At 33.2% G+C, this 23,096-nt stretch overlaps 1 protein-coding gene across 6 annotated transcripts in view; it reads left to right on the top strand.

Moving 5' to 3' along the window:
- SMC2 (structural maintenance of chromosomes 2) overlaps window positions 1-15,642 on the top strand; it is a 59,850-nt gene extending 44,208 nt beyond the window's left edge. For all 6 annotated transcript variants that reach the window (XM_031944156.1, XM_031944150.1, XM_031944169.1 and 3 more), the window contains 8 exons: window positions 508-701; window positions 2,468-2,611; window positions 3,937-4,131; window positions 5,975-6,175; window positions 8,794-8,910; window positions 13,333-13,493; window positions 14,180-14,327; window positions 14,746-15,642. In XM_031944156.1, coding sequence (XP_031800016.1) covers window positions 508-701; window positions 2,468-2,611; window positions 3,937-4,131; window positions 5,975-6,175; window positions 8,794-8,910; window positions 13,333-13,493; window positions 14,180-14,327; window positions 14,746-14,919 — 1,334 coding nt within the window. In that variant the 3' untranslated portion in view covers window positions 14,920-15,642. The remainder of the gene's footprint in view (window positions 1-507; window positions 702-2,467; window positions 2,612-3,936; window positions 4,132-5,974; window positions 6,176-8,793; window positions 8,911-13,332; window positions 13,494-14,179; window positions 14,328-14,745) is intronic.
- The last annotated feature ends 7,454 nt before the right edge of the window (window positions 15,643-23,096 follow it).

Here is a 23,096-nt window from a genome sequence, read left to right as displayed (position 1 = left end):
TTTCCCTCTTCAGCTGCATTGTATTGCCTGAACCATTTCCATTTCTAAGGTTTGATGACATTTTTAGGTTGCTCCTAACTAATTCTGTTTGGTTTAATATGAGGCGGGAAAAGGATCTCCCTACTTTTTATTCACCCTGGCATACATGCCTTCTTTACCTTGTACTCTACATTTGGTCTCATCTTTCAATTTCTTGTTGCCTAAGGGCATAAAAATACATAGTATTTGAAACATTTGTTTGTAGATAATTTGGAATTATAATGTTACTAACCTTCAGTTATTTCATGTATTTGTTTTTTATGTAGTGGTTCCTAACCAGTTAGGAAAGATAATTGTATTGCACTGGGAAAAATAATACCAGTCTTCCAATTTCAAAGCTGGATTGTTGAGCTTTTTCTGTTTCCATCTTGATTATTTAAAATTGTCAAAAAAAAAAAAAACAAAACTAGTGTATTAAGAGGTTGTGTTTTTGGAATTGTAAGTCACTCTTCTCTACTCTTGATGTAGAGGAAAGTGAGGAAACCTTAAAAAATACAAAGGATACCCAAAAAAAGGCTGAAGAAAAATTTGCAGTGTTGGAGAATAAAATGAAAAATGCAGAAGCTGAACGAGAGAGAGAACTGAAAGATGCCCAGAAGAAACTTGATTGTGCTAAAAAAAAGGCAGATGCTTCCAGCAAGAAGATGAAAGAAAAACAGCAGGTAATGAATGTTTGAATTCTGATAGCTGTTATTGAAAAGGAAACAAATTTGTTGAAAGTATTTGATAGGGTAGAAAGTAGAGGGTGGACAAATTTGTTTCTTTCAATTTTGAGTTTTTAAAAATTCTTTTAAATTTCCATTAAAATGTTAAGTCTAAAAGTAGCTGTCTTCAAAAGGAAGCATCACACCAATCTATAGAAATGCCTTATTTTCTGAAAGTTATATGATAATTATGTATAATGCTTACATGCTAAAAGTATGTTGCAAGTCTTATAGGAAACATGTTTTTGTTAGCTTGTTTAGGAACAGACTGAGGTTTAGATGATGGAATGGATTGTGCTAGAGAATCAATAATAATAATAAAACAAGAAAATTTTAAAGATGGAAGTGATTAAGGAGGAGAAAAAGTATGTTGAGATGTTAGAGCAGATATTACTAAGGAATATGTGTACCTTATGAATATTTGAGAAGTATGTTGTGGTTTGGGTCCTTAATCTCATTAATGTGAATATTCTTTCCGACTGTAAAGATCATAACTCTACCATGTATATAATTCTTGCTCATGTCTTTGTTTAATGCAGTTCACATTATTTGTAGTCTTCCTCCAATAGAACTCTCCCTGTAATAAAGAAATGCAGCTTTGCAAAATACACCATTGTGTGTCCTCAACTTTTTGTCTTCTGAAGGTGTGATGATGGCAGTGCAGATTTTTCAGTGGGCATTTCTTTACCTTCTCATGCCATTGTCTAGATTCTTCTTCAGTTTTATTTTTCTACTTGCTTTCTATACTTTGTGTGGGAATTTGCCTTGGGATCTTTCACTATTCACTTTGATGATGTTTTGAAAATGAATTTGTACTTCAGTCTGGTGATGTTTTTGGTCATAGTGACTCTGTGTTATGGTCAAGGAATCAAGTTTTTTTAATGGAGGTGATTTTGGGATTCTTTAGACTTTGTTGTGACTGCTTTCTATTGATTTAACTTCTCTAAGAAATTTTTGGAAGATAATAGATACACACGTCGAGAAGGGACATTAGAGACAATTTTTCTAATCTTATTTTATGGATATGAAAGGTGGAAACAGACCTAGAGAGGTTAAGGGTTTTGAGTTTGAGATCATACAAGTATTATTTTAAAATTCAGCTTCTTTGACCCCAAATTCAATACTTTTTTCTCTGTAGTATACTGTCTCTGTAAGCCACTGTCTTTACTTTTTTTTTCCACCATAAATGATAGTGTGGTATATTTGCATTGTTTCCTTACTCTCTTATCATGATCCAACTTGAGTTTTAAAAGATTTGCCAACAATTTAACTTTTTCTCCCCATGTAACTAATAATCTGAATACATCTTTACATAGCTAGATTTTGTATGTTAAACTAGTGTCAAAGTATTATCTATTGGAACACACGTGGTTCATGAAAAAGAAAATTCAGATTTTAAATTCTGACTTTTCTTGCAAGTTGTATGTGATGTTGGTCAAGAATATAGCTCTACTGCATATACATAAAATAGAAAGATAAGACTAACCTTCCTTTCTGGCAGGAATGTTGAAAGAATAAAGGAAATCATTAAAAAAATGAATCCTTAATTTATTTCCTGTTTTCCTTCATCCTTCCAAAGAAGCATTTACTTTTAGTATGTTAACACAATATTTTGCCATAAATTAATAACTAGCTTGAATGATATTTACATATCCTGATTTTTATATTGTAATTAAGATACCACTCAATACTTCTGTAAATCCATATACTATTTTTTTTAATAGGAAGTTGAAGCTATCAATCTAGAGCTTGAAGAACTCAAGAGAGAGCAGAATACCTATAAACAACAATTTGAGGGTGTAAATGAAGCTATCAAATCATATGAAGAACAAATCAGTGTTATGGCATCTGAGGTGGCTAAGAATAAGGTATGTTTGATTCACTGAGCAAACATTAAGCTCTTGCTCTGCAGTGTATTTGGGTAGTTGTGAAAAGAGAGGGAAATTGGATAAGACAAGGTACCTACCCATAAGGAATTTGTAATCTAGTAGATAGGTGTGATAAAATATACACATAAATATAACATATAAGGAGGTGAAATGCTAAGCATTCAGTTAAGTGTAATCACTTCTCTCCTGAAGCATTAGTGATGGCTTTAGAGAAAAAGTAGTGTTTGACTTGAACCTTGAAGGAGGGATAGAATTTCATTTTGTAGAAATGGAGGGGGAAGGGAGTGGGAGAAGAGGTAACCTACTGTATAGGGAATGGTGTTAACAGAGATTCCAATGTGGGAAACCAGAACCACTTTGGGGAATGGAAATTAATTTGGATTGGCTGGAGAGTATAAAGTCTATTAATGATTCAACCAGAAAAATCATAAAGGCTAATAATGTAACAGTTATTCATGAAGTGATATGAGAATGACTAAAATTGGCTTACATGTGTGATTTATCAATTGATATCTTAAGGCTAATTTTTTTAAATGAGAATTTTAGAGAAATTATAGGCTATTGATCAGGAAAGATTTTTAGTATATTGGCCCCTAAATACTAACCTATTATTTTTTAGCTAACTTTATGAGGCAAATAAGTAAATCTAGGTAAAACACTGAGGGAATGAATTTTTGTTCTTAAAAGATTTAAATAAGGTTAAGTATCTGTATCATTTCCTTAATATTCTTCAACAACCACAGGTAATTTAAAAAAAAGAATATGTTCATTTCTTTATTATTTGAGACAAGAGTGCATGTGTCACTCTAATACTATGGGAAAAATTTAAGACGTACTTTGGAGAAGTTGTTTTATGCAAATGAAAAAGAAATGCCCTCATACAGGTTAGTCAGTGGGCTAATCACAAATATTAAAGTTGGCATATTAGTTTGGTCTCATTATCATTTGCTTTATGGAGGTTTTTTCCTGTTTAAATTATAAAAAACATGAAAAGTCTCTGGATCTAAAAAATTTCTTCAGAAAGATCTGTGTCGAAATATCTGTGTCAGATAAGGTCCGAGTATGAGTTTAAATGTGTAAAAAAATAACAAGGTGCTAGGAACATATATACACACACACACACACACACACACACACACACACACACATATACACATACCCACCCACACCCACACATACATACATATTCATTTATGGAATTTTTGTAGTGATAATTTTGTTTTCTGGACAATTGTAGTCTTTTTTTTTTTTTTAAGCTGGGTTAAAAAAGTCAGCAGTTTGTTTTAATAGATATTGTCTGACAGGAATCAGTGAAGAAAGCCCAAGATGAGCTGACTAAGCAAAAAGAAGTGATTGCAACCCAAGACAATATAATTAAAGCTAAATATGTGGAAGTGGCAAAACATAAGGAGCAAAACAATAATTCCCAGCTTAAAATCAAAGAGCTGGATCACAACATCAGCAAACATAAGCAGGAGGCTGAAGATGCGGCCTCAAAGGTATGTTCATATTCCAGTTTGCCTTTTGATAATCACATAGTTTACTTTGCCTAAAGTTCTTCTTCTCCTTAGTCTACATTTGAAATTTACTTCAGTTTCATATTTAACCAGGGTAACATTGGTTAACGAGCTATAAATCTTCCCTTAACTGCTTGAGTAATTTAACATACATTGTTAAATATATATATATATATATATATATATATATATATATATTTTTTTTTTTTTTTTTTTAAATTTTTTCCAATTAGGGTACTGGCAAACATATTTTTGTTATAAGAAGTATAGTCAACTATATTTTGATGTAGATTATATTGATATTTTAATTTTTAAGTTAATTAAAAACTCTTAATTGGGAAAAAATATCTCAATCTTGTGTTGATCAGTGTATCTTAAAATGAATATCCTTATACCTTATGCATATTAAATACTTAAATATTTGTGATTTTATTAAAGATTTGTGTGTAACCTTATATCTACATAAGAAGATAATTAGGAAATCAGTATAGTGTAGGAGATAGAAAACTGACCTAGAATCCAGAAAGACCTGGGTTCATTTCTCACCAATGATTCATCCTGGCTGTATGATCTTGGGCAGATCACTTAACCTCTTAGTCTTCAAGGCAATTCACTAAGACTTTTAAGTGACAGAGAAGGTGCCTCATTGTATTGATAGGAGTTTCTTCATTTTTTGGAGTTCTCTATATCGGTGAAAATGTAGGTCTGGTCCTATCTCTAAATAAGAATAGAGGAAAATATAGCACAGGTCCACACATCTCAATGTTCTCTTCTTGGATATTTTCCTTTGGTATATAGTCAACCTGAAAAGAGATGAAATGTTTCTAATTACTTAAAAAAAACAAATCCCAAATAGATGAAGAAATGGAAATGTAGGACATTTAAGTGACTTCCCAAAGATAAATAGTGTTGAAACTTTTTTCAGGTCATTTTCTTTTTACCTCTGTCATTTTTTCTTCTCCGCCAAGGAAATTCATACTTGAAATGCTTTAATTATGCCATGGATATTTTCAAAAAATGACATTTCCTTAGACTCTGACTTATTCCAAAAAGCAATTTTCAGGGACTCTAATTCTGCTAAAAGTAGCCTTACATGTGCTTAACTTGCTGTGACATGTGAAAACAATTGCTTTCTAGAATAAATCTAAATCACTGTCTTCAAATCTTGTTTACTAAATTACTTCACATTTTAAAATATATTTTATTGATATAATTTTTAAAAAATTATCTACATTGCCAGTTTAGCCCTCTCCTAACAGCCATCCTCATAACAAAAAATTTTAAAAAGCTAGTTCAGCAAAACTAATATATCAAAAAAAGTTTAGCATATGCAGTATTTTAGACTTGTTCCCTACCTCTGCAAAGAAGGGAAGAGGTGCTGTTTCATCAACTATTTTCTGGTACTAGATTTAGTCATTATTATTTCAATTCTTTTGTTGCTGTCCTTTTTACTTTCTTTGATATAATCATTGATGCAGTCTTTTCCCAGTTCTTTTTACTTCACGTTGCTAATTTAGTTTATGTGTCTTTCTCTATTCTTCTCTCTTAATCATATTCACTGTTATTCCATGATGTTCATGTATCACAAATTGTTTAGTCATTCCCCAATCAATGGAATCTACTTTCCCTCTCTGTCCCAATTCTTCATAATTTCAAAAAAATCTTACTGCAAATATTTTCTTCTACATGGGAGTAGAATCTCTGGGTTAAAGGGCATCGTAATTTGACTTGCTTAAATTACTCTATAATAAGATATCCCTAAATATCCAATATATCAGTTGTTATTTATAATCCTTACATAGTAATTCTTGTTGCATATCTCCAGGTATCCAAAATGATGAAAAATTATGAATGGATAAATTCAGAGAAGCACCTCTTTGGCCAGCCTGATACTGCTTATGATTTTAAAACTAATAATCCAAAGGAAGCAGGTCAGAGGCTACAAAAATTAGAAGAGAAAAAGGAAAAATTGGGAAGAAATGTCAACATGCGAGCTATGAATATGCTAACAGAGGCTGAAGAGCGGGTAAATATATTTAATGTTAACATTTAATCACTACTACAACGAAAGCTGCCTGTGATCTAAAGAGTATCATGTGGCTCTTCAGAGAGTATAAAGCCTCTTGTGTATACCTTACTTTTTTCCCCTATATCGTTTTTTTCTCTTACATTTTTTCTTTTTATTTTACGCTGACATTTTCTGATATTTTATAATTCTTGCATGTTTCTTGCATTGTATCCATACTTTAATCTAGATGATGACATTTAGTTATGCAGGCTTCTGATTTCTTTCCTGGGATAAATAACTTCTGTTGATGTCATTTTTCTTTTTCTTTTTCTTTTTTTTTATAATTCTTTTTTTTTTTTTTTTTTAATTTAATAGCCTTTTATTTACAGGATATATACATGGGTAATTTTACAGCATTAACGATTGCCAAACCTCTTGTTCCAATTTTTCACCTCTTACCCCCTCCACCCCCTCCCCTAGATGGCAGGATGACTAGTAGATGTTAAATATATTAAAATATAAATTAGATACACAATAAGTATACCTGACTAAAACGTTATTTTGCTGTAGAAAAAGAATCAGACTCTGAAATATTGTACAATTAGCTTGTGAAGGAAATCAAAAATGCAGGTGTGCATAAATATAGGGATTGGGAATTCAATGTAATGGTTTTTAGTCATCTCCCAGAGTTCTTTTTCTGGGCATAGCTAGTTCAGTTCATTACTGCTCCATTAGAAATGATTTGGTTGATCTCGGTGCTGAGGAGGGCCTGATCCATCAGAACTGGTCATCATCTAGTATTGTTGTTGAAGTATATAATGATCTCCTGGTCCTGCTCATTTCACTCAGCATCAGTTCATGTAAGTCTCTCCAGGCCTTTCTGAAATTATCCTGTTGGTCATTTCTTACAGAACAGTAATATTCCATAATTTTCATATACCACAATTTATTCAACCATTCTCCAACTGATGGACATCCATTCAGTTTCCAATTTTTAGCCACTACAAAAAGGGCTGCCACAAACATTTGTGCACATACAGGTCCCTTTCCCTTCTTTATGATCTCTTTGGGATATAATCCCCGTAGTAACACTGCTGGATCAAAGGGTATGCACAGTTTGATAACTTTTTGAGCATAGTTCCAAACTACTCTCCAAAATGGTTGGATTCGTTCACAACTCCACCAACAATTGATGCCATTTTTCTTACCTTTGTTTTAGTCTATGTGAAAGATAAAGTTTTAGATTGTCAAATCATAGCAACTCATGTATTTTTCATCTTTTTCTTAGTGAGATAAGATTAACATTTTTTGTTTTACATTTATTTTAGGTTTTATCCTCCTGAATTCTATGAATTTGAAATATATCTAGCAATTTTTCAGAACCCACAATTATAGCATCTATAGGAAGTTAGCTATTCATTAACTTAGTTAATGAAGTAAACGAAATTTTTAGCATAAGAATATAGTTATCACTGATACTTGGTAGGAGAATACTTATGCAGTTAAAGAGGGAGTATTATTCAGAAGAGAAAGCTAGAAAAGAAGTAGAAGAAAAATATCATGATGCAAAAAAGCATCTGAATCTGAGAGTAGAAGCAGGGGAAAAAACATTAAATTAGGTTAAAAGGGAAAACTGTGTGTGTGTGTGTGTGTGTGTGTGTGTGTGTGTATGTGTATATGTTTGTGTACAGGGAGAGAGAAAGTAGGACAGTCATCCTGTTCAGATGTTTAACATGAATGATGATGATTCATAGTGATTATCAAGTTGACCTCAGTCATCTTGAAAATCTGTTAAGCTTCTTACAAAATAGAATTTTACAAATACTTAACTTTTTGAGCTTAGTCTTTTCTCTCTCAGAACATAGGAAGTTACAGAGGGGTACTGCTCTTCCATATCTGAATTTTATCAGTAAGGAAGAACTTTTCAAAGCAATCCCAATAGACTTTGAACAGAAAATACTATCTGCAATCCAGAAAAAAGAACTAAGGAGACCGAATGTAAATCAGCATGTGCTATGTTCACTTTTTTTTTTTCCATCTCTCCCATGTTTTTTCCCCTTTTGCTCAGATTTTTCTCTCCCAACATGATTCATAAAGCAATGTGTGTGAAAATTTAAAAAAAAAAAAAAAAGGTGGAGGGGGCAGAGAGCTTTATGGTAATTTGGGAGTGATATTTGGAGAAAATGATCATGGCCTTGTTATTGTAGGGAATAGCAGCCCTGGGATATGTGGGCTATAGATCAGATTCAGAGGAAAGAGATGATCCTATGGCTAGGTATTCGAGAGCCTAAAAAACTGCTATAATTTAAAATTCCTTGAACACTTAGATATTTGTGTGTTACATGAGTACCAAATAATTTAGATGATATAGTATTTCCTTAATAAGAGATCACTTTTCATTGCTTGTTTTTGATTTTTGCAAGAAGGCTTCAGGAAGGTTAGCATGTTTGGGAATAGAAATGGCTTCCATTTATTAATTAAAACTTTAAACATATGCTGAAAAGAAAGGGAAGTTTTAATGTATTTAATTATTTTTTGATGCATATAAATATGGTAAGATGCCAGTATTTTATATATCACTTATGTATCACAAAACACACTGACTGGTAGTTTGCTAATTGCTTTTTCTCTATTAGTATAACGACTTGATGAAGAAGAAAAGAATTGTAGAAAATGACAAATCCAAAATTCTTGCAACCATTGAAGACCTTGACCAGAAGAAAAACCAGGCCCTAAAAATTGCTTGGCAAAAGGTATTTTATTTCTGCCTATGTTACATAGTTGTGAAAAGGATATATAATATTTCCTATGCTCATGCTAATAGGATGCTACATGCATAATTTGAGACAGTCTCAGATGTTCTCATACATGTCTTATCTTTTTAGATTTAGGTGATCTGTCCCTCTACTTTTGCTCCTATAATATTTTCTTTAATTCTAATTGGGTTATGCTGTTTTCCCACTTTTGGTTGACTAGCTCTCTTTCTATTTTTTTCTTATATTAGCTATTCTATCCACATGCTTCTCCCACATCTTCCTCATAGCTACAAACATGTAATCAAAATTGCATAAAAGTGATGAGAACTCTTTAGGACTAAAAAGTGTTTAAACTTATTTTTAAATCTTTTTGGAATAATCTGAACTGAATGGAGAGAAGGGGATTCAGGGGAGGGAAGGGAAGATGAAGGGTGAAATATCCAATCATTTGAGCAAGTTTGGAGATGGAGGAAAGTTGCTGTGATTTCATATATAGGGTCTCAGAACATCTATGAAGCAAAAAATAGGGTAATTTGGTAAGATTGTACTATAGAAAGAACATTGATCTAGAAACAAAAAGGCCCAGCTAGTGACAGCATGATTGTAGGAAAGTCATTTTACCTCCTATAGTCCTCATTTTATTCCTGTTTATTTATTTTATTACTTATTTCATTCAATCCCTGTTAAATGAAGAATTTGGACTAGATGTTTTTAAAGATCCCTTGACATTTTTAATTCTGTCATCCACTTGAGAAGTATTTTGGCGTGGTAGATAATAAATTTTCTTTGGAGTCGGGAAGTCTTGGGCTCAAGTACTTTTTCTGACCTATACTAGTTTTTTTAAATTATTATTATTATTTTTTTAATATAATTGGTCATTTCTCTCTTTTTTTTATTATAATAACTTTTTATTGACAGAACCCATGCCAGGGTAATTTTTTTACAACATTATCCCTTGCACTCACTTCTGTTCCGATTTTTCCCCTCTCTCCCTCCACCCCCTCCCCTAGATGGCAAGCAGTCCTATATATGTTGAATATGTCACAGTACTATACTAGTTTTTTGATGCTGGGGAAAGCATCTAAGATTTTAAGTGACAGAAAAACCAAAGAGTTAAGGGTTTTGAGAAAAGAAAGTGTGGAGTTCAAATTGTTAAGCTTAAGGCTAAGATTAGTATAGAAGAAAATGAATTCAGATCAGAAATAATGATTTGAAAGAGTACAGAAAAGTAAGTAAGTTTAGGAGCAATAAGAGAGAAATAGAATGAAAGGTTGTTATTACAACCCTGACCCTGAAATGGGAGGGAATAGAAAGTGTTGAGATTCAGAGTGTTTGACAGAGCCAGAGTGGGAGAATAGGTTAGAGATTTGGGGAGGTCAAAAACCTAAGAAATTGAGGTTATGTTATTTGAAGAAGTGTCTGTATGAATATTGAAATCCTCTAGTATAAAGGCAGGAAATGGGAAGGAGGGAAAGACAATGAACTAGGTACTAAACTCCTTGGGAAAGAAGGAGAATGACTTGAGGGTTTAGGAGGCAATCTTTGCCATGATTTGTATTGGGTGATACATTTCTTTTTTTTTTTTTTTTTAAATTTAAACTTCACTTACTTAAAACTTTAAAACAAAGTAGAAAAAAAAGAAAAAACCAGCATTTCCATATGCACAGCAGAGCATGAGAGGATCCAAAATATGGAACAATGTATTTCCATTTCAAGAAAGCCTATTTAATAAATAATACACATTGTATTCAGAGTTGTCCATCTTTGTTTTTCTTTTGTTCTCTACTGTATACTTTTTATTTTATTCTTTTTTCCCCCTTTCCTGTTTTCACTTCCCAAGAGGGCTACAATTAAGCACAAATATATTTATAAAGACACACATATATATACACTCATATATCACACATACATACATATATATACCACATCTATAATCATACACATGCATTCATGTACACCTATGTAAGGCTGCACTACATTTCTGTTACACTCTGAAGGTAGATGACATCATCCTTTATAAGTCAAAGTCTTTTCATATTTTTCTAACTCTACCAACTCATCATTTCCCACAACACAATATTCCAAACTTATACTATTTACTTATTTTAAATAGTCTAAAACAAGATTAATATGGCTAACATATAGTGTAGTTTCTTTATTTTTGTCTTTTGACTAAATTTAGCTTTAGCTTTGATATGATTACTTCTCCAGTTTTTTTCTAATTAATTCCATTCCTGATATATTCTATTTGTATATATCTTTTATTTCCTATCCTAATTCCTTTGCTTTACTTTTATCCCCTATCTTGTCTTGCTTTTACTTAACATAGCTGCTCCCTCCTTCCCTGACAAGGATTCCTCCCTTCATCTCTTTCCCCACCTCCCTTTCTCTTTATTCTAGGCCATTAATCTAGACTCTTCATCCCATTCTTGTTAGTCTAAACAATCTTGTTACCTGCCTCTTTGTCCTATTCCTTCCCCCTTTTATTTCCTTGTAAATTTAGAAGACTTTTATAATCTTCTTGATATATATGCATTGCTTCTTTCTTTACTCCATTCCCGGTGTGAATAGAATTTTAGAAATACCAGCCTTCTTCCCTTATCTAATTCCTTTTTCAGTTCTTCCTTTAGCACTTCATTTGTATAACTTAATTACTCTTTTTACCTTTTCCTACATGTTTTTGCTTTTTAGAATCACGTCATACTCATTTCTACTCCAGTATTTCTTTCTAATTACCAATTACTGATGACAATTTTAGACATGATTTATATTTTCACTTACAAAACATAACCGGTTTTTCTTTTTAAGTTCTTGGAATTAGTCTTTGATGTTTGTTTAATTAATATTTCTCTTGGGTCTTAACATGTCAAATTTTTTATTAAGTACAGATCTTTTTGCTATAAATCTGGTAATTCATCGATTATCTTTTTCCCCCCATCCATTCAGGATTATGCTTAACTTTGCTGGGCGTGATATTTTTGGCTGCAAATCTAGTTCTTTTGCTTTTTGATTTATAGTGTTCCAAGACCTGTGGTCCTTTAATATAGTTAATGTAATTGCTGCTAGGTCTTGTGTGATTCTAATTGTGTTTTCTTTATATTTATTTATTTTTTTAAATTGTTGCTTGTAATACTTTGTCCTTGATCTGGGGTTTTTGGAATTTGGCTATGTGGGTGATAAATTTAGAGTCAATTTCACAGGAAGAGAGTTTGTAGAACAATAATGGTAAAGAAAGTATGGAAATGGCAGTGAAGACAGAGGAATGTTTTGATTCTTCTACCAGAACCAGTGATACCTGGGGGAGAGGGCAAGTATGAGAGAAGATGTACCAAGTATGATCAAGAAGGCACTGTGGGGTATACCATGTCTCTTAATGATCACTTAATGATATTAATAGGTGGGAAATGTATAAGAAGTAGAAGGCCAAAATTAATTATTGAAGGGGAATTCTAGAAGGCACAGTGGAAGAGATGAACAGAATTGGAATGGGGCATGGAAAGGATAGGATTGAGGAGTAGGGAAATGAGAGAATAGGGCTTTGGGGATGGTTTACTCTTAGGGAGAATAACAGGCGGTAAGAGTTTGGTAGCAATGGAGTAGTAGTGAGTATCATGTGAGTAGTGATGCATTGTTAAAGAAAAGGAGGAAGATGTATATGAAATACTTTGGAAGCAGAACTTGTGAACTTGACAATTGATTGGATATGGGGTGGGGGAAATTGGAGGGGAAAGTGTTAAAATTACTGGGGTTTCAAGCCTGAGTTATTTAGAGGTACTAATTATAGAAATAGAGGTTGAGAGGAAAATGACATTAGATGTAAAATCATCAATGTAGAGATGATGATAATTGAACTGGAAATATGTGAACTTGTAAAGGCAAATGCAATATAGATAATCTTTAATGTAATTAGGTACCTGTATCTTATGTTTATCTAATATCTGTCTTTTGCAATATGAAATGTGGACCAATAATGTACAGGGACTTTATTCTTTTAAGTAGGATTACATTTCTCTATAATGCCTGAAGCTTATTAGGAAAAATTTAAATTCTTAAACAGAATTGTCTGTTTTCTGCTAACATTTAACAAATTGTAAGAATATAATCTATTTTGGCAAGACTTGGTTTGTTCTCTCATTTATTCTAGCTAATTTTGGGAAAATCCATGAATATTTTGACATTTTTCTTAATGAGTGATTTCATAGAAATACTAAGAACTTCAATTTGAGTTTCCTTTTGATTTCTTTATTTTAAAAAAGAAAAGAATTTAGACTAGATAATACACTTATTGTACTTAAAGTGGAAGTATATTCTGTTGGTTTCCCTGAGCTAATTTAGACTTAGGTAAAATGTAGCTGCTAAATTTCATTTATATGATTATTACTAGCCTTTTGGTAAACACTTTACTGTTCTCATATCAAGGTGAACAAGGATTTTGGTTCAATTTTCTCCACTCTCCTTCCTGGTGCTAATGCTATGCTTGCACCACCAGAGGGACAAACTGTTTTGGATGGTCTGGAGTTTAAGGTTGCTTTGGGAAATACCTGGAAAGAAAATCTAACTGAACTTAGTGGAGGACAGAGGTAAGAGATATTTTCTTCTTTAGTAATTTTTTTTTCGTTATAAAGTTGACATTCAAATACAGACAAACAACAGGACATGAAACCTCAGTTAAAACTGTAAACTATTTACATTTTAATTTTTTAAAAAGAGAAAAAATGAATTGAAAGGAAACTTTAAAAATAATAACAAAAATAGTATATTCACTTCCAAATTATTTTCTGTATACTTTATATATTCATATAACAAAATGTATTGAGCCAGTCAGTGTGTTTTATCTGAGTATCATTTTACTTGTCTTTGAATATTCTGCCTATAGATGTGTTACATATTATTTTAAAATATTTTATAAGATTTGGAGAGCCTTAAAAAAATAAGACTCTTAAGGGAGAAGTAAAAATTCAATGGCTTTATTCCTTTGCATAGAAATTATCCGCATAGACAGTTATTGATGTGAAAAATGAAATAATAGTTCAAATATCTTTCTTTGAGAATGAGGAGAAATTTGTACAAACCAAAAGCAAAAAGAAGGAAAACAAGTATTAATAATCATTAAGCTTTGAAATTTGGTATTTCAAGGAATCTTATTGCTACCACTTTGCATCTTTGTCATTTTATATAATGATTGGCTTCCAACCAGTTGTTCTATTTATATGAATACTTGGAGAAAGGCATGATTTAATTGTTTTCCTCCTTGTTTTAAAAATAGGTCTTTGGTTGCTTTATCTTTAATATTATCCATGCTTCTCTTCAAACCTGCTCCAATTTATATTCTGGATGAAGTTGATGCAGCCCTTGACCTTTCTCACACCCAGAACATCGGGCAAATGCTTCGAACTCATTTCACACATTCCCAGGTGAGACAATGAAATTCAGTAGTTCTTGAATAATAAGTTTAAATAGGAAGTTTTCTCCCTCCCTCTTTCCTTTCCTTCCCTCCCTCCCTCCCTCTCCCTTCCTTCTCCCTTCCTTCTCTTCCTTCTCCCTTCCTTGCTCCCTTCCTTCCTCCCTTCCTTCCTTCCTTCCTTCCTTCTTTCTTTCTTTCCTTCCTTTCTTCCCTCTATCTTTCCTCCCTTTCCCTATCTCCTTCCTTCTCCCCCTCTCCTCCCTTACCCCCTTCTCTCCTTCCTTCCCCTTTCCTTCCTTTCTTTTTTCCTTTCTTCCTTCCTTCCCTCTGTCCCTCCCTCTATGAAAAATCAGGACAAAATATAATAGATGTGATCTTTTTCGACATATAATCAGAAGTATTTCCCATGCTTTTTTTTTCCTTTTCAGTTTGTTGTGGTGTCGCTCAAGGATGGGATGTTCAACAATGCAAATGTTCTGTTCAAGACCAAATTTGTGGATGGGGTTTCTACAGTGGCTAGATTTACTCAGTGTCAAAATGGAAAGAATATGTCTTCACAGCAAAAAGGGGACAAGATAAAACCCAAGAGCAGGCCTAAGTGATGAAATATGCATGTCCTGAAGTACAGTCATCCATCCCTTACTTTTGTCTGTCTTTTTAATCTTAATGTTAATACATTGGAACTTAAAAGTTGAGAATCTTATCTGAAGTATACTTTTGTTTGTTTGGAACTAGGAAAATCCATGTTCCATTTCTTGTTCATATTTTTCCTTATTTTTATATTTATGATTCTTCTCTAAACATTTAAAAAAAGTGGAGTGTTCCTAGTATTCATCCGTGATACTTTTGTATTATACATAGAACTAAATAACTTAAATGTCAGTTTTTTAAAGCAACCTTTTCTGCTTCTGATATGCTCCTTTGCTGAATGAACAAGGCACATTTGCTAGTTCAAAAGGCCAATAACTTGTTCTTATTCTAATCACTTGACTTGAGTTTTATCCTTTAAAAAAAGAACATGTAAGTATATTTTTATATTTTGATATCATGTATAACTTTGTGAATATTTTTTAAGCCAGGATTTTCTCTTGAGTTTGTAGATGCTAAATTTAACAGCAAATCAGAATCAAGAAAAAATTAGAAAACATAGGCAATGATAGGAAAAAAATAAGCTGCTAATGAATGTACTGCTGTAAAATAATTTTTAAAAACAACAAGAAAGTAGGAGACATTTCAAGATTGGAAACAAATCTTTTTTTATTGTATAGCTATTGTCACTTTTAATGTTTTTTTGCCTTGTTAATAAACTAATTCAAATATGGAAATGTGGTTTTCTTAGAACTGGAGTGTGAAGGAATAGAACTTTATAACATTCCTTGGCCTATAGGAGGCAGTCTTATTCTGATTTTCTTAACAATATTTATTTTTGTAACAGCAGAAAAGAAAAAAGAACTATTTATTCTTACTCTCTAACTTGTAACTTTACAATATTTTAAGATTGAAAACTCATTAAGAAGGAAAATATATAAGAAAGCAAGAGTCTTTCTTTTGAGTGAGAACATCTTTTATTACATTTAATAGTTTGATTGTTGCCATTCAGAAACTTTAAGACACAATCAAAGAAGGAAATGGGAAAGGAAAAAGAACACAGTACTTGGAAGAGAAAAGTTGGAATGGTGTTTGTTAGAATTGGAATTAACCCTAAAGTCACTATTTTTCAGAAGCTCCTTCCTCTGTTCTTACTAACGGGGGAAAAGACAGAGTTAAAGTTCTCATCTTAAAGCCTTTAATTTCTTTTTTAATGGTCATATCCTATCAATTATATTTCTGAAATATCTCAGATCCTATTTTCTATTCTCATCACCGTAATGTAATTCTCATTTTCAGACACATGGAAATTTTTTATTATTTTTAAACTAAATATTACTGTTTTTTCAACCAGCAAGAGGATAGATCCTTATTCCTACCTCTCTCCTTTTCTGCAATGAAAGAAAACACTGTTGTAAACATCAAACAAAACAAATTTCTATATTGCCCATATCTAAAATATATGCGTTTGTGTGCATGTATGTAGGATGGTGGGGGCTTTTGGTCTTTTCACAAAATGATTAATGTGGAATTTTTTGCATGACTACACATATATAATCTATATCAAATTGCTTGTCTTCTCAATGAGAAAGGTGGGGAAGGAGGAAGGGAAAGAATTTGAAACTAAAAGTTTTAAAAATTAATGTTAAATTGCTCTTTTATGTTCCTGGGAAAACCCCAAAATGCTAGGTAAATATAAAAATGCTATTTAAGGGACAGCTAGGTGGTGCAGTGGATAGAACACCAGCAATGAAGTCAGGAGGACCCGAGTTCAAATCTGGTCTCAGATACTTAACACTTCCTAGCTGTGTGACCCTGGGTAAGTCACTTAATCCTAATTACCTTAGCCAAAATAAAAAAAAGCTATTGTGATACTTTTCAGATGAAACACCATGGCAGAGTAGCAAAAAGAACAGTCTCTCACTACTTCTTTTCCCCTCCTACACACACATCCCCAACTCCTCTGAATAGATGTAGAAAATGTATCAGACCAAATCCTCATTGGGAACAGTCATGTTGTGAAAGAAAAGACCAAAAAAACCTCAAAATAATATTTGCTTCAATCTATATTTAGATACCATATGTGCATGGAGATGCATACCATTTTTCTTCATAAATTGTTCAGCGTTCTCTTGGATTATTTTATTGCTCAGGATAGCTAAATCATTCATAACTGATCATCTTGTAGTATTGCTCTTTGTACACAGTATATTTCACTTTGTATTAGTTTGTATCTCTTTCCAGGCTTTTCTGAGAGTATCTTGCTTATCATTTCTTATAGCACAGTAGTATTTCATCATGATCACATAACTCAAATTGTTCATTCATTTCCCAATTGATGGGCATCCTGTCAATTTCTAATTCTTTGGCACCAGAAAAGAGCTGCTAAAAATATATTTTACATATAAATCCATTTTTCTTAAAAAAAAAAAAAAAATCTTTTGGATATAGACTTCTTGTCCAGGTCAGAGAATAGCCCTTTGAGCATATTGCTCTACAGAATGATTTAATTAGTTCACAACACCAACAATGCATTAATGTCTCATTTTTCCTACATCCCCTCCAAAACACCTGTTACTTTTCTTTTCTGTCCTATTAGCCTGTCTTAAAGGTATGAAGTGGTACTTCAGATTTATTTTAATTTGCAATCAGTAGTGATTTAAAGCAATTTTACATGTGGTTATATATAACTTTGATTACTTCATCTGAAAACTTCATATCTTTTGGTCATTTATCAATTGGGAAATGGCTCTTAGTTTTATATATTTGACTCAGTTCTACACATGTTTGGGTAATGAGGCCTTTATCAGAAACTTGCTTCAAAATTTTTTCAGTTATGATTGCTATCAGTTTTTCTCTCCATCTCATTCCACTCTCCTTTCCCATTTGTTCTGTTCTCTCTCCTTTCATCCTGACCCTTTTGACAACCACCCCGCCAATCTGCCTTCGTTCTATTACTACACCCCTCTTCATTTATCCGCTTCCTTTCCTACTTTCCTGTAGAGTAAGGTAGATTCTATACCCATTTTAGTGTATGTTATTCCCTTTGAGTTAATTCTGATGAGAATAAGGTTCACTCAGTCCCCTCCCCCCATCTTTCCCTCCTCTGTAGAAGTTTTTCCTTGCCATTTTTATGTGCGATAATTTACCCCATTCTACTTCTCTCTCTCCCTTTCTCCCAGTACATTCCTTAAATTTTACTTTTTTAGATAACATCCCTTCATAGCCAACTTGTGCCTTCTGTCTATATTTACTGTCTGCCTTAACATTGAGAAAGTTTATGTGTCACAAGTATCATCTCCCTATGTAGGAATATTAAGTGTTTAACCTTATTAAAGTCCCTTATGATTTCCCTTTTTACCTTTTTAGGCTTCTCTTGAGTCTTGTATTTTAAAGTCAAATTTTCTTTTTGTCTCTAGTCTTTCTATCAAGAATTCTTGAAAGTCCTTTATTTCATTGAAGGTCTGTTTTCCTCCCTGAAGGATCATATTCAGTTTTGCTGGATAAGTGATTCTTGGTTGTCATGTCAACCTTGGTCCTTTGCCTTCCAGATATCATATTTCAAGCCCTCCCATCCTTTAATGTAGAAGCTGTTAGATCACGAGAGTGACTCCACGATACTTGAATTGTTTCTTCCTGGCTGCTTGCAATATTTTCTCCTAGACTTGGGACTCTGGAATTTGGCTGTAATGTTCCTGGGAGTTTTCATTTTGGGATATCTTCCAGCAGTTGATCAGTGGATTCTTTCAGTTTACCTTCTAGTTTTAAAATATCAGGGCAATTTTTCTTAAAAGATGATGTTTAGATTCTTTTCTGTTTTTTCATTCTTTTTTTATTTTGTTGTTTCTTGATTTCTTATAAAGTCATTAGTTTCCATTTGCTCAGTTTTAATTTTTAAGGAATTATTTTCTTCACAGAGCTTTTCCTTTTCCTTTTCCATTTGGCCAATTCTAATTTCCAAAGAATTTTTTCCTTTAGTTAATTTCTGTGCCTCTTTCCATTTGGCCAGTTCTACTTTTCCATGCATTCTTCTCCTGATATTGTGTATCTCTTTTACCATTTGTCCTAGTCTGTTTTTTAAAGGGTTATTTTCTTCAATTTTTTTTTTTGTGTGTGTGATCTACCACAATGTTGACTTGTTTTTCGTGATTTTCTTGTATCATTCCCAGTTGTCTTTCCAAATCTTTTACATGATTTTCAAAATCCTTTTTGAATCCTTTCATGCATGGTCTGAGACCAATTCATATTTTTCTTGGAGGCTTTGGATATAGGAGCTTTGACTTTGTAACCTTCTGAATGTTTATTTAGATCTTCCTTGTCACCTTAGTAACTTTTTATGGTCAGAATTAATTTTTTCTGTTGTTCATTTTCCCCCATCTATTTCTTTTAACTCGTTGTTAAAGTAGGACTCTGCTTTCAGGCTGGAGACTTCATATGGCAAGTTTCAGGGGGGTTGTGCAGCTGTTTTTAGAGACACTTCTAGGTTTTCAGTTCTTCTAAGGTGGTATGATCTAAGAAGTGTTTACTACTTTCCCAGCCCGTGCTCTGGTCTTGTGAGTGAGACTATAAGCATGCTTTTCTGTGACAAGAGTCCCTGATCCACTGTGGCCATAAAACTGGTGTGCTAGTTCTTGTCCTTACCTGGTAATTCCATCCAGGGTTGCGACTCAGTCACAACTGAGTATAAAAAGCAAAAAAATCCCTGTAATCTTTTGATTAGTTGCTTGATCCTCTTTCCATCTGTGAACCAAGAGCTCCAGAAATAGTTGCTGCTGCTGATTCAGTGGCTCCCAAATTCCATTTCAGATTTGATCTGTACTGGCATGGCCCATGGTGAAGTGTGTTCTACTGTCACCCAAGTGTGACATCTTTCTTGCTGACCTAAGTTATTTTTGACTGGAAAATTATTTCACCCTTTTCTTTTGTAGGTTCTGTTACTCCAAGAATTGTTTTGTGGTATTATTTAAAGGTTCAGACAGGTTTTGAGTAGAGTTCAGATGGGTCATTGCTTTTTCTCTGCCATCTTGACTTTGTCTTGTCCACAATAGTGTTTTAAATACACTTCCTACTTCTTTCCCCCCTCTCCATCCTACCATCCAACTGTATATTGCTACAACATTAATCTTTCTTACCAAATTCTCCAGGAACTTCAGATTATTTGCTAAATAAAATTCTTTAGTCTAGAACCTGCCTTTGTGGTTTTATCTCACTCATAGTAATCCCATCCTTGTATTTCTTACAAGTCCAGTTAAACTTTTGCATTTACTCATATTGTTTTCTATAATTGGAATGCTCTTTCCTGCTGCCATCTTCTTTGTACCCAAACTGTTTCCTTTCCTTAAAGTGTTCTGTGATTCTCTCTCCCCAGATAAATAATAATCTTTTCCTCAATCAACAGGATTGTTCCTCAATCAACAGTTTGTTATTTATTAAAATTTATTTATTGTTATTTATTAAAAACACTTTAAAAAAGATTATTATATGCTAGTCAGGAGAACACGCTGGGAACTCATAAATTTGTTATATGATTGTTTACAGCATATCCTTTTATCTATGTGTCTTATTCCCCCATGTGATTGTGAACTCTGATGGCAAAAGCATATCATAGCAATTGTATGGTGTTTCTTATAGTAGATGCTTAAATATTTAAAGCCAGAGGGTAGGTTCTCTTTTTTTCTTCTTATTTATGCCTGGTGCATAGGTAAGGGATTAATAAATAAATAAATAATAAATAAATACATTATTTATTTATTATTTAGAGTCAGATTCCTCTTTCTCCCTGTCCTATAGAATGATTTGCTAGTTACTTTGCCCAGTTTAGGGCTGTAACCCTTCAAGGTCCCAGGACCCCTATGAATTAGGGCCAATATGTACCAATTTGAATGGAGATTTTGCATATGAATTTGAGGGGTTTTGAAACTAGAGACTTGATCAGTTTCTCCTTTTTCAATTGCCACCAACTCTTACCTATTTCATTTGCCTAGTTTGACAGCAAAAATCTTTTGAATGATTGATGAGGCAGTCATTTATTATTTATTTATTAAAGGGTGCTCTGTCCAGCCAAAATAAGACATCAGGTGGGCTGGTGATGGGAAATGGAGAAGAGCCCTGTGAGTCTCCAAATCTGCACCCAGATTGACATATCTAGATGGTAATCTGGCAGTCATTTAGGGATCATTGTCCATTTTTATATAGGAAAAGTTCCTTCTCTGATATGTGTTGAAGGGAACCCAGAGAGTGCTAAAGCTGGCTTGGACTGGCATGGGAGAGACAATTATTGAAATTTTAGTGTATTTACACTTCAGAAATTACTAAATGCTACACGTTAGGATTTATTTTGTCTAGATTTATGAAAGTGATGGAGAAAATGTAAAAAATGCAGATTAAACTAAAAAGTACATTGTAATTTTTTTCCCCTGGAAAACCAGTTGTTAAACATTTATTAGCATATTCCTCCTCCAATTCTTTTCAGGTATTTTCAGATTGTGATTGGTTATGAGCAAGATGTTGTTGGTTATCTTCTTCAGATATATTCTTTGGGATTTTTAACAATAGTAATTGATTGAGGGAGATGAGAAGGTGGGATTGGAAAGTTTCCTAACTCTACTTAAGTTGGTTAACAAGAGGAAACATGAAGTGTCTTATCTGCCGTTCCATGTTCTGTGGACCTATTTGGGCTAACACATTTATGAAGTTATAATTGGAGATATAAGAAACCTTGGCTAACTTTAAAAGTGAAAACAATAGAAATAAAGGTGAATTAAAATGACCTAAGTATACAAAATAGTAGCTAATTAATATGAAGAGGAGTTTTTAGAAGGAATTGTTTCTTTTAAATTGTTAGTTCTAGGAGGATAGCTTTTGAGTGAGTCAAGTGAAGATCAAGGCCTTCTGATGGGACTACTTATAATACTCCCCCCCTTCTACCCCCTTTGGATTCTACAAATCATTGTTGACCCAGATTCTATAGTAAGGGAAGGAAGAATAACTTTTAATACATGAAGAACCTAATATGAGAAAAAAGGCCTCAATTATTAGTATGCTATACATAAAAGTATATACAAATACATATATTTTCTAATAATATTAATTCATTTGTATTTCCCAAAGGAAAGATGACATTTTCAGTTACGAAATTTTAAGACTTAAACATATCTTTGAACACATCATATAAGTCCATAAAAATTTGTTTAAGCAATCCCCCTATCAACGCACACCAATTTTATTCCCCATTCTTTGCCATTGTATGATAACTCCCACTATGTATATGAGTATATGGGGTCTTTCTATCTTTGATCTTTTTTATGGTATATATCTTATGGCAACATCTGGATCAAAATGATGAGGTCAGGGAACCAAATGATGAGGTGCAAGAATTTGAGTGGGAGATACCCTCTGGTCAGAGCCGCAGATCCTATGTGAAAGAATTCACAAACCCCAAGTCTGTGTGGCAAAAAGCGATTTATTTCCCCTAAGAAGACAGCTTCCTAGGAAGTCAGCCTTCTTAGTGGGCAGGGAATGTAGCAAAGGTGGGTTACACTGAGAAGAAAATATCTTCCAACAGTGGGTATGGTCCTGTATAGGATGTCTACAAAGACAGTTTGACTGTTGATTATGTCAAGTAAATCTTGGCCTTGGGGTTGGGCTTTTCAATATCAAGCCGACTGAGGCTGAGATCTCCAATTGAATAAAGTCACTTAACTGGGAGTTTGAGCTACTAAGAGTGGTTCTGGACCAATCTTTAACTCTATAGAGGGTACCACCATGTTCCTGGCCAAGATCTCCAACTGAATGAGACTACTTAACAGCCCAGAAAGGTGGGCCTCTTTCAGAGGAGAGTTTGAGACTCAGGAACTTCCTTGAGAAGGGGGACAGTTTCAGGATTCACCCCAAAGGTTAAGGGGACACAATTTACATCATTTCCCCCTGAAAGATCTCAATTTACATCAAAAAGGTATGACACTTTTAGTTCATTCTTATAAAGGGAAGAGAATTTGTATAAAGCACCTACTATGTGCTTTTTGTAACTCATTTGATTCTCAAAACAACCTCTTGAGATGGGCACTATAATTATTTCCATTTTACAGTTAAAGAAATTGAGACAAACAGGTTAAATGACTTGCTTAGAGGTCACACCATGTGCTTGGATTTGAACTCAGGTCTTCCTAATGTTACATTATCAACCACCTCT

Source organism: Sarcophilus harrisii, chromosome 1 (genome assembly GCF_902635505.1).
Source record: "Sarcophilus harrisii chromosome 1, mSarHar1.11, whole genome shotgun sequence".
Taxonomy (NCBI): Eukaryota; Metazoa; Chordata; class Mammalia; order Dasyuromorphia; family Dasyuridae; genus Sarcophilus; species Sarcophilus harrisii.
This window is presented reverse-complemented; position numbering and strand designations above follow the sequence as displayed.